An 11,352-nucleotide genomic window follows, 5' to 3' on the forward strand; every position below is an offset into this window, starting at 1 on the left:
GCACCGATCCATCTGTCGATCTCGCGCTCCATTCTTCCCTCACTCGTGAACAAGACCCCGAGATACTTGAACTCCTCCGCTTGGGACAAGATCTCCTCCCCGACTGTAGATGACTGGGGGGGAATTTGTGACAGACTACAGGGAGGAGGTCAAGCGCCTGGCGGCATGCATAAACCGTGTCTGAGCAGGGTGCACAGGATCATCAGTGCAAAATAACCTCACATACACAAGCTGTGTCTGAGCAGGGTGCACAGGATCATCAGTGCATAAGAACCTCACGTGCTGCTATCCCTACATTTCAGTTGCACTTTCTATTTTCCTCTGCACATTTAGAATTGCGATGATGTATATATTTTTACAGTTGTGTGAAAGAAGTTCAATGGAATGTTGAATCTGTAAGCACTATCAGTTAGCAAACAATTTACAGCAACACCACCACACTAAGGGGCCAATACAATTGATTGATGTGATCTTATAATATTACTAATACAAATATAAATGTAAAAACACGACTAAGCCTACAGCATTTTGACATTAGTTTATTTAGCCTGTAGATATCAGTAGGCCCTAAAAAAAGTAGATGCATTGAATGAAGTTGGAGGGGCGAACTCCCAAGTCAATAAAGATTAATTGGCAAGTTTATAAACGTGAACACCCTAAAATTTAACTGATAGATAACCCAGATAGATCGAGTTAAATGGGGGAAACTTTTACTTTGAAGGAACAGGTAGTGCTGACGACACATTCAGCCAATGACAGGCATTTCACGCTTACCTCCACCCACGTGAGAAAAATACAAATATAAAGTTTTATGGTTTGTGTTTAAAAAACGAGAAAACAAAATAACACGTCAAAATCCGTTTTTCCGTTTTTGCAAAAGAACGAAAAAACGGACTCACAAACGTTTTTCGTATTCATGCGTATTCCGTTATAATTATATAAGGAATTAAACTCACGTACACGGACCCTGCACTTATCCCAACTATGTACATCTGGATTGACATAGCTTCACGGTCCGTGTACCTTGTGGCCATTGGTTTTTCTATTTTGCAACCCGTGTTGACAAACGCAATATAGGGCCGTAATATCGTTTGGTCATTTTAGTAACTCAAACACATATTTAAGTATTACGGCTTGTTTTTGGGTCCGTGTACCTTGTGGCCATTGGTTTTTCTATTTTGCAACCCGTGTTGACAAACGCAAAATAGGGCCGTAATATCGTTTTGTCATTTTAGTAACTCGAACACACATTTAAGTATTACGGCTTGTTTTTGGTTGTTTTGTTTTTTTGGGAATAATGAAATAACAATATAACACAAATGGTATAACGAGCCATTAATCGTTGTTTTGATTATTCCATATCCTTTATGCTAATATCTGCAAAAAATGAAAAATAGCCTCGTAATATCGTTTTGTCCATTTTGGATGTCAGAACCAGATTATGGGGAAAGGCTTGGTTTCCGTCGTTTTGTTTCATTTTGGAATTACGGAATATCCATATAACACAAACGGTATAACGAGCCATTTAGCCTACTCGTTTGTTTGATCGGCCGTATTGTGCACACTGGCACAAGTGAAAGAGAGAGAGAGGGGGAGAGACGTGTAATGATTGGGGGTGTTATTACTATCGAATTTCAGTCAGTGGGCGCTTTGGGGGTGTCAGTGGGCGCTTTGGGGGTGTTATTACTTCCTGTTCAGTCAGTGGGCGCTGAAGTTCCACTTCAGGTATAATGACACCTTGACAACGAGGCCTGAATGGACCTGCCAAGTCAATGCCATACTCTACATCGACCTAATAAAAAGATTTTAATCACTTAATGTAAATCGACAATACACTGTATGGGGCTTTAAGTTTGAGAGTTTGAGAAAAGGTAGAAATATATTGGCTGGAGGATGCAGATTACCGTGAGTCCTCAAGTTAGTGAGTACAAAATTAAGTGGGGATGTGTCATCTAACAAGAAAAATGAGAATCTAATAAATCAGTTTAATGCAAGTGTTATAGAGTAATACAAATAACTCCTATCTGCAAGGATTAAACATGCATAACACATGCAAACCTATAAGGGGTCTGCCTTTAGTTGATGAAGAGTCCAGAGTTGGTGAGGTGACTGATTGCCCTCGGCCCGGAGTCGGTGGTGGTTCCAGCCATCTTTGAAGAACTGAAGGTGCCTTTGTATGTGTGGAAGAAAGCTCCAGTGCAGTGCATAGAGGTGAACTTCATCATCTGGATAAAGTAGGCCCTCATGCTCCAGGTTGTAGAAGTGGGTGTAGAAAAGATCAAGTACCCCTCCAAAAACATCTCTCCACAAGCGCTCAATTCTGTAAAAAATAACAGCTAAATAATTACCAGTTAAAATTTAGATGTATTTGAATTTTAATAGGTTAGCAAGAAGACTGTTGCAGCTTTTTGTTGTAACTGACTTAAAACTATTGACTTGCTGTGTGTTTTATTTTTGTTGCTGGCTCTTTCCCACAGGTACACCCTTGCACTTTGAGGTTCATGTTGTTAAATTATCTAACTGTAACTTGTTCAACTACATGCTCTTATGGTTCTTCCCTTTGGGACTTATTTAGTTTCACAATGTATGCTTCATGTTTTGTCTACCCGCAATGTTTAGGGCTATCTCGTTGTTATGATCAGTGACCTATGCACTTTTGTAAAGCTCTCTTTTGGAAGTGGCTTTGGATAAAAGTGTCTGCTAAAATGCATAAATGTTTAGATGGATGATATAACAGAGTTTTGAATATCTTATTTTTATATAGATTTTATTTTAAATTTAAATTGTTTTATTCTTAGATTGTGTAGTTCTTAGGAATTGTTAAACTTTTGTACCTTTACTTAATTTAAGATTTGTATATGTTTAGTGTTTGCACCTCCCTGCAACAGTAAATTCCATGTTTGTATAACATACATGGCAAATAAACCGAATTCTGATTCTGAATACCTTTGGTTGTGTACGCTTCTTCCAGAAATGTGTGAATTTCTGTTTACCCTTCTGCTGGTCAACATGTAGTGTGCCACATCAATGTTTTCTCCTCCTTTGTCTGATCTGACAAGAGATGGCACACCATAGAGATAAACTGCTTGTCTGAAGCTATCCAGCACGGTTGAGGCACGGTTATTGGTAGCAGCATTTAGGTAAACAATGAGGCGACTGAATCCGTCAATACCACCATGCACAACAATGCGCCATCTGAAACAAAATATTTCATCTTACTTAACAAGCTGAAGAAATGCTTATAAGATCACTGTAAGAACAATGTGTAAACTATAGTTTAGCTCAAACATGCATTCAATTAATAGAAAAGGGTAACAGCAACAGTCATGGATAATGGAAGTGCAATATGATGTACTATAAAGTGACACAATTATAAACTCTTGCGGTGTACAAAGCACATCACAAGAAAGACAACACAAAACAGCCACACAGGGGCTGAGCAAGCTTTATGTACCTTATTAGTTTATGGTTTCCATCTATGTGCCATAAACTGTTTGGAGCTGATACAGAGTACCGTCTGCGCCTCACTGTCTGCAACATGAGAGTGCGCACCACAACACCCTCTGGATCAATACGGCGCATGGACTCTTGTACACGTTGTTCTTTAAAACAAGACAAAAACAATTAAATAAACAAAAGGCTATTATTTATAGTCGTACTTTGTGGACTTTACATTTAAGGAAAACTACAGTCTATCTGTAGGATTGTAAATAAACAATAATGAATTTACTCTGAATCTTTATGCCCCGAGAGTTGAGATAGCCAATCATCATTTTGTACCCTGTATTGGGGTGATGTTGTAGGATCTCTGTCACCATGGCATCCAACTGCGGATCATCCATTTTAGTGTTCAAGTCAGAGACTCTGAATATTCCATAGAGTTTGGAGTTAATGTTCATGAGTTGGTTGTGGATCCAACGTTACAGGGGCATATTCACTTCAGATTTTCTCAACAATGACAATCTTGCACTAGATTTTAAGTGGTTAGGGAACGTAAATTAGAATGAGATTAACTTCTTGCGAGTTTTATTGCACCCACTGGTGGGTGGGTTGACTATCTGCCTGAAGGCCTACTCGATCAACTAGCTAACTAGGTAAGTGGTTCATTCAACGTTACCTTAGTCCGTTGTGGGCCATCCTCCGCCGAATTGTTCTTTCGCTAACTCCAAACAATCGAGCAATGTCAACAGCTGTTAACCCCAATAGTAGGTATGACTCAATGGTGGTGATGGGCAAAGGATATAAAGGTCGTCCCGCGATCCTGCTCGTGCTGTCACTTGAGACTCCTATTTGGTGTGCAACGCATTCCAAGTTTTCAAGAACAAGTGGGTCTAACTCTGTGTCCATTTCAGCAGCTACAAGTCCTATATTTGCCATTATAGCCTCTACACGGAACAGTAGGAAGTCGGGACATACATTTTCGTTTTCAACGAGATTGGCCATTGTCTCTGGCAATTGCCCTTTTTATGTCGTCCATGACAGCAAGGATGGATGTAAGGCTAACATAATCAAATACAATGCGTTGAAAACGATTAGCCAATGGTGTGTCAAATACCGCCTACCTATTTTTGATTGACACATCTCATTAACATATTGAGATGAAGAAATACAGGAATTAATGAATGAATAAATAAATGAATAAATAAATGAATGAATAAATAAATGAATAAATAAATCAATAAATGAATTAATAAATGAATAAATAAATGAATAAATGAATATATAAATCATTCAATCAATCAATAAATTAATAAATAAATGAATACAAAAATAAATACATACATAAATGTAAAATATATGTAACTATTGATTGACAATTGTGCATTAATTTATACATATATTCGTTTATTTCTGTCTAAATGCATGGATGTGGACATTTATTCATTCATTCATTTGTTAATATGGCAGGTTTGGTCCTCCATAGCTAATGTGCTGAGGGCAGAGAATACCAGAAATTTAGCTAGAATCCACACCTCAAACAAGTTAACCTAGACGCAAAACTATACGTCCAATCCAAAAAATATTTTCCGAGACCCAAGACTCTGCCGAAACCGGAGATGTCCTTTATATGTCTGTGCGTTCAGAAATACGACTCTACCGGCAGTTTATAAATCTTGTTATTTTTTGTTTTCTGTGACGAATTTGTCACCAGATTTGCATTGGACTCTATGGGGCGAGAGTTGGACTTTGTCTCGCTTTCGTGGGGCTCTGAATAAATATGTAAGTCTGTTGGATTCCACAGACAACTGTCTACGACCAGCACAAAATTAGCTATCTATTGATCCAAAAACGAAGCATTAAGAGCGAAAATTGTGGCAATGCTGGCAAACTAGAAATATTTTTTCAACGACATCCGAAGCTCCCCTCCACTCTAAGCGTTTCAGTCTGCACTCTAGGCTTTCACGTAGACACCCATGTAAATCTCAGAAACGGTTTGAAAAACTCATGAAACATAATCAGTGATATTGAAAAAAGTTTAATGGATATCAAAAAGCTGAATTATTTGAAAATAGTTTAGGGTTTTGTCAACATTTTAAAGTTTAAATGGTGGCTCTAGCTGAAAGATTGAGGAAGAAGAAAGATTTGGAAGTTGAAGAAGTTTTAAGAAGTTTGAAAGGATTTGAAAGAAAACTCCATTGGAAACCCATGTAAAAAATATTATGAATATTGATTTATATTAATTCAAGCATACGAGGTACAAAGCTGAAAAGTAATAACACCCATGGCATGAAACTGCTGAATTTTTTGATAGTTGAACGGTTTTAATAGCTGAAGATTTGAAGGCGCTGAAAGGTGCCACGGAAGAAATAGAAGAATAATAAGTTGATTAAAGATTCAAAGAACAATACTTGTCCAACAATAAAGATTCAAAGAACAATACTTGGAATGCTGACGCAGCATTCCAACAATAAAAGCTTTCCTCACTGCCCGTGAGCACTTTCCATTTAAATAAATGGGGACGCCATCTTTAAAGAGTAGGCTCTCTGTGTCTACTGTATATAAGTCTATGGGTCTGAGTCCTCCTCGTGAGTATTTACGACTGCCTTGAATCAAGGTCCTCTATTGGTCACAACCAGAAATATGTCAACTTGTCCTTTTTTGTTCCGTTAACGCGTCCAAAAATGTCACGCAACACGACAAAAATGTAAATGTTAATACGTATATTTTGGTCATGTCAACACGATTTTTGGACACTTTTGCTGCATTCATGGCTTTCCTTAGGCTGAGCGTAACATCGCTAGTTATACATGCTTCGCCCTATGTATGGCTTGAATGCTGTGCCACTCAGTAAATCTACCAATTGAGTGAAGGAGGCGTGATGAGGAGGTCGCTCTTAACGGTGAAGCTTGCATAAAGTTTCCGTTAAATTGTAACAAGCTTGGTTTAGTGTTCTGCAACTTCACAGAGAGTAGGCATTCCATCAAAAAATCATCTGAAATCATGTCTGAACTTGAGGTTAGTAGCTATTTTTTTTTATTATTTTAGTTACTTACTTTCAATTTAGGCTAGGCTATATTTCTGTTGCGAGTCCTTTTGATTTAGTTGCTAGACTCGGTAGACGGTGGTGTCCTAATTCTCTTGTTGCGTTAGCTTAACAGTAGGCCTATTGTTTTTCGTAGGATGTAAGCAAAACAATGTGTTTACCAAACCTACTACATGTAGCATAGGTGTATCGGTTTTGAACAGTTATAGATTCGAACGAAATAAAAGGGACACCAACCTATCCTTCCAACATTTCGAGGGATCACAGCCATTTTGACATTGTGTGGACTATGACCACACTAGACTCATGACACGGGCGATGATGAAGGCTGGGTGTGTATGGGGGGTGATTAACAAAGCTAGCAACCGTCGCTACGCCTAACAAAGCAGACAATCACTGCCACCGCTACGTCGCTATGTCTGCCAAGCTGACAATCGCTTCCACTGCTATGTCTGCCATTATGTGGATAGCTAGGTTGATAAGAAGGCAGCTATAACTAGCTATAACTATCTAGCCTCACCATTATGCCAGTGTTGTGCAGAAATTTCATCCCTGCTAGAATTCCACTTCCCTACGCGTGAACGCGCACACACACTCTTTCTAGTAACCTACTGCTATGCGTCGAGTTGCGTTTCGAGACGATTTTTATTCAGTTATACTAAATTCTACAATGAAAAAAGTCATTTTACTGTTTCTAAAATACATTGTGCAATGCACTGCAATGCAAATGCGACGTTTTACATAACTGATTATGTAGGCAAATGTCTACGGATTGAAAAACATCTGATCGATGTTCTGCTACAGGGCTCGCAAACTGTTAACTCCATAATGGAGAAAGTGTTCGTGTCTTCACTAACAGAGTTACAAAATTAAACCGAGTTGTGGGTTTTATAAGAAGCCCATTATCATTCTGTAGATTGGAGAGAATGTTTATATGACACGAAATAAAATGAGCTGTTCAGACACAACGGTAAATAAGTCTCTCTGAGAGGATGGTGTTGATAGTGAATAGAGAAAACAAATATTACATAATTTACAGTCAAATAAGGTTTGAGCAATCCTTTTCACAGAATCTCTCCAGATCATCAGTCCTACTCTCTTGTGCAATCTGATCTTCAGCTCAGCCCACAGGTTTGCTATAAGGTTAAATGAATTGCCTCTGTCAACCTTATCTATATAGGTTACATTAGCTTACGTTTTACTGCTGGTAAATTCCTAAATACTTTGATCAACTTCAAAAAGTCTATAAATGGCAAAATGCTTTAGTTAAATTTTGTTCACAACAATATTTAGGGATGTCAAGAATTGTGGCATGGCACACATGGTTTCAAAATACATTTAAAACGATTATTGATGACTTTATTTTCTTGATATTAAATTGAAGGTTTAAAAGTTTCAATTTTCATTAAAAATAAATATGTGACATGTGCCAATGTGGTGCTATTAATTCTGGAGTTGGCTGTATTACCATGATAAGGAAATGGCTATTGTGATCAGCATAAGCACATAGGACATCTTTTTTCTTCCACCTCCTACATCCCTGAAATGTTCAAATAGAGCTGTGTTCATCCATGTTTAACACAACTAAATGCCCATTATTTTCACCATGTATGCATTGCAGTAGGCTACTGTGTATGAGTTATCTATGAGTTATTTTAATCCTGCATGCTTCCTCACCAATTTAACAATCCTAAAAACCAACTGCTACATGAATCAACTGGTAATCGATGCAGCAATTCAGTATTTCTTTTTAACCTACTGGGTAAGTAGGATTTTGGCAACTCTGTTTTTCATACCTGCCGAAATCCCTCCCCCCCATATATATCGGGCAGAGAAGATCTGACACACCCCAAAATTATTTTGGTGGCTCCTCATGTCCTATAAAGTGAGCCATAAAAAGCTTTTGATACTAGTTGCAAAACATTTTAAGTTACAAGGGAGTAGGATTTTGGCAAAACTGTTTGCACTATCGTAGAAAAAAGTGTTTTAGTCTGCCTCTTCACTAACGGAAAGACAAAGGCCGAATCCCAATACTCCCCCTTACCCCATCCCCTTCCCCTTAGGTTTGCGCGTTCCCGTGAGAGCTAGTGGTGTCCCAATACTCTTTTGGAGCTAGGGGAAGGGCTAAGACTAAGGGGTATACACCCCTTAAAACCAAGTAAGATCGGGAGCTTACTTGAAACCTAGGGCTATGTGAAAACTGCGCGACCGGCAACAATGGCGACCAGATCATCCAGAGTCCGATAAATGTAATATTTTCGGCTTAATTGATAAAAAAAATTGACAGTCTTGTTTTGTGTTATATACATATATATTTGCAACCATTTTCCTAATTGCATGTCTACAGTTCTAAGTAAACTCCATTAGCAGCGAATTTCGTTTAATATCAGTGCATAACACTACTTGCTTTGGAGATATCGATACGTGCTAGGTGACGTACCTGTAACCAAGTGGCGTCCCATTTCCTAGGGCTATGTAGCCCTTACCCCTTACTTTCAAGGGCCAAGGGGAAGGGGTGAGGGTAAGGGGTGAGGGTAAGGGGTAAGGGTAAGGGTAAGGGGTAAGGGGTAAGGGTAAGGGGGAGTATTGGGATTTGGCCTAAGTTTAGTTGAGTTCTGGTTGTATTATCAATATACAGATAGAGCCGTTTTTAATTCCTCCCCGACTGCAAGTGGCAACTCTCGCCGGTCGTTTCATGCAGCCGATGTCGAACATACCTAACGGTGCGTTCACTGCAGCGTTTTTTACCGCTCTGCACCGCCGGCCTTCCCACCGTGCACCACGCTCGGGGGTGTTTCAGGCAGATTGATTCAGAGCTGTAGTTCTCTTAAATCACTGTTGTAGTTTGTATAATGTCATGGCAAATGTACAGACAAAATACAACTTTTACACACATTAAGCAAAAATCCGATACGCATTCTAGATCTGACATGATGTTATCTACAGCACACAATAGGTTCTTTTTCCACACTTTTTCTAGGCCGAGTGAAAGATTAAATGCCACCCGCACTCTATGGAACGGGTCTTGATCCGGCTGGAAAAAAAGATGCATCAGACATAAACGTTGACATGTGTAACCTTTTATTATATTACTCGAAATCTCTGCCAATCAATCGCTAGATTATGACTTGCCACTACACATTCACTGTATGGATAGCGAGTGGCTGCCAGCCAGTATTTCAGCGTTGAATGTCAATCGTGTGCCGGGTGAGCTAGCTAGACTAGTATGCAGCTAGCACTGAAGAAAGTTATGTAATGTGAAGAAACTGAATTCAAGTACAAAATACAACACACCATGGATGCCGACAACCTCAGCAACCCTGTGCCAGGCATAATTTTTTTGGTTTACGTCTCTGTAATCGAACATAGACGTATCATACAATACTGGGTATGAAGACACACATACGATGAGTTGCTCTTCCATCTTGAACTTGTCAAACCTAGAAATGTTTACCATGACCAACAGTTGCTACGTTAATTAAAATATCTTTCCATCCATTTTAACAACCCTCAAATTTTTCCCCACACCAAATTTCCATTACTGTTGGTAATAATGGATGCGTATAATACACAAAGCCTTATTACAATATAAAGATGTATGATGTATTAACTTATGTTTTTACTCCAGACCAACTTCAAGAAGGCTGCAGAAGAAGTAAAGCAGCTTAAATCAAAGCCAGAGGATGCTGAAATGCTTAAGGTTTATGCATTGTTCAAACAGGCCTCTGTGGGTGATGTCAATACCGGTAAGCCATCAGCCGCACTATTTGAGAGCCACCAACTCCTACACATTTACTTAATTTACTAGGCCTCAAACATGAATGCAAAATAAGCTTTAATATATTTTAAAGTAGAAGCATTACTTGTTTATTTTCCGAAGCTCGTCCAGGTATGCTTGATTTCACTGGGAAAGCCAAATGGGATGCTTGGGAGAAAGAGAAGGGTATGTATCTTGTTTTAGCCAACCTGATCTGATTTAGAATACTAAACCAAAATACTAGTGGTGAAACATTGGCTTTACTACAGGGGGGTGGGTGTATTTGTACTTGATAGATATTCTAATGCAGAGAAATCTACAGCTGGATCTGTTTTACAGTTTCGTACTTACACTCATATCATTTACAGGAAAGAGCAACGATACTGCCATGACTGAGTACATTGCTTTGGTAGAGGAGTTGAAAAAGAAATATGGAGTATAAATCTGATTTTACGTGACATGGTAATTCAAACCATGACTGTTAAGAGTGGAGCCCAAAACCAGTCCCTCAGAAATGCCTTAAACCCACTGGAATGGCTTTTGCTACAGCATATCAAATATGAACACCTAGGGTGCCACTAAGAAACTGTGTTTTGTGACCCAAGAGCCACTACAGAAAGAACCTGTACCAACTGTACCTAACCTCAGCAACCTTTTATAGTGGATTTTTGGTGGTATACCTGAGGAATTCTTTAAAGTCAAGCTTGTTATTACAGTCCAGTTGTTCCATATTTTACCTTTGGTTTAAATACTTGTTCTCTTCTCTAATAAAATGTATGGATTTAATTTTATTTGGACAATCACACATTTTATTCTGTCAACTATATCATGCATACCATTTATGACATATTTGTACGGTCATCTTGCCGCTGCAAAGTTACTTCATCCATGAAGACCATTCTCATGATCTGAAGCATACCACCTCATCTGTAAAGCATGCCTGTCACTGGAACATGCTCTATTGTCTTAGTTTTTTTTTTTTTTTTATCATTAGGAATAGAATTAGGAAAGTGTTCTAAATGTTTAGTTCCAAAATCTTAACATTTTAAATTGAGCTTTAAAGAGATCAACATTTTATTCATTATAACAATCATTAGGCTTAAACTGCAAG

At 38.6% G+C, this 11,352-nt stretch overlaps 2 protein-coding genes across 2 annotated transcripts; one reads left to right on the forward strand and one right to left on the reverse strand.

The window, feature by feature from the left end:
• Positions 1-1,637: 1,637 nt before the first annotated feature.
• Positions 1,638-4,614, reverse strand: LOC124485073. The gene is made up of 5 exons (XM_047046380.1): positions 4,118-4,614; positions 3,731-3,864; positions 3,455-3,602; positions 2,947-3,051; positions 1,638-2,320 (listed from the first exon to the last, which is right to left on the reverse strand). The coding sequence occupies exons 1-5, from the start codon at positions 4,441-4,443 to the stop codon at positions 2,059-2,061; spliced, it is 975 nt and encodes a 324-aa protein (XP_046902336.1). The 5' UTR covers positions 4,444-4,614; the 3' UTR covers positions 1,638-2,058.
• Positions 4,615-6,266: 1,652 nt separating this feature from the next.
• Positions 6,267-11,032, forward strand: dbi (diazepam binding inhibitor (GABA receptor modulator, acyl-CoA binding protein)). The gene is made up of 4 exons (XM_047046389.1): positions 6,267-6,456; positions 10,113-10,230; positions 10,365-10,427; positions 10,610-11,032. Exons 1-4 carry the CDS (start codon positions 6,442-6,444, stop codon positions 10,681-10,683), a joined length of 270 nt encoding a protein of 89 aa, XP_046902345.1. The 5' UTR covers positions 6,267-6,441; the 3' UTR covers positions 10,684-11,032.
• The last annotated feature ends 320 nt before the right edge of the window (positions 11,033-11,352 follow it).

The sequence above is a fragment of the Hypomesus transpacificus genome, chromosome 23, assembly GCF_021917145.1.
Source record: "Hypomesus transpacificus isolate Combined female chromosome 23, fHypTra1, whole genome shotgun sequence".
Lineage (NCBI taxonomy): Eukaryota > Metazoa > Chordata > Actinopteri > Osmeriformes > Osmeridae > Hypomesus > Hypomesus transpacificus.

Excerpts from the sequence above, each read along its gene's own strand:
- dbi (XM_047046389.1), top strand. Across the intron at positions 10,231-10,364 it reads TGTGGGTGATGTCAATACCG|CTCGTCCAGGTATGCTTGAT; the intron begins GTAAGCCATCAG and ends TATTTTCCGAAG. Across the intron at positions 10,428-10,609 it reads TGCTTGGGAGAAAGAGAAGG|GAAAGAGCAACGATACTGCC; the intron begins GTATGTATCTTG and ends TATCATTTACAG.
- LOC124485073 (XM_047046380.1), bottom strand. The coding sequence starts at position 4,443 with ATGGCCAATCTCGTTGAAAACGAAAATGTATGTCCCGACTTCCTACTG. Across the intron at positions 3,865-4,117 it reads ATGGCCCACAACGGACTAAG|AGTCTCTGACTTGAACACTA; the intron begins GTAACGTTGAAT and ends TGGAATATTCAG. Across the intron at positions 3,052-3,454 it reads GGAAACCATAAACTAATAAG|ATCAGACAAAGGAGGAGAAA; the intron begins GTACATAAAGCT and ends ATCTCTTGTCAG.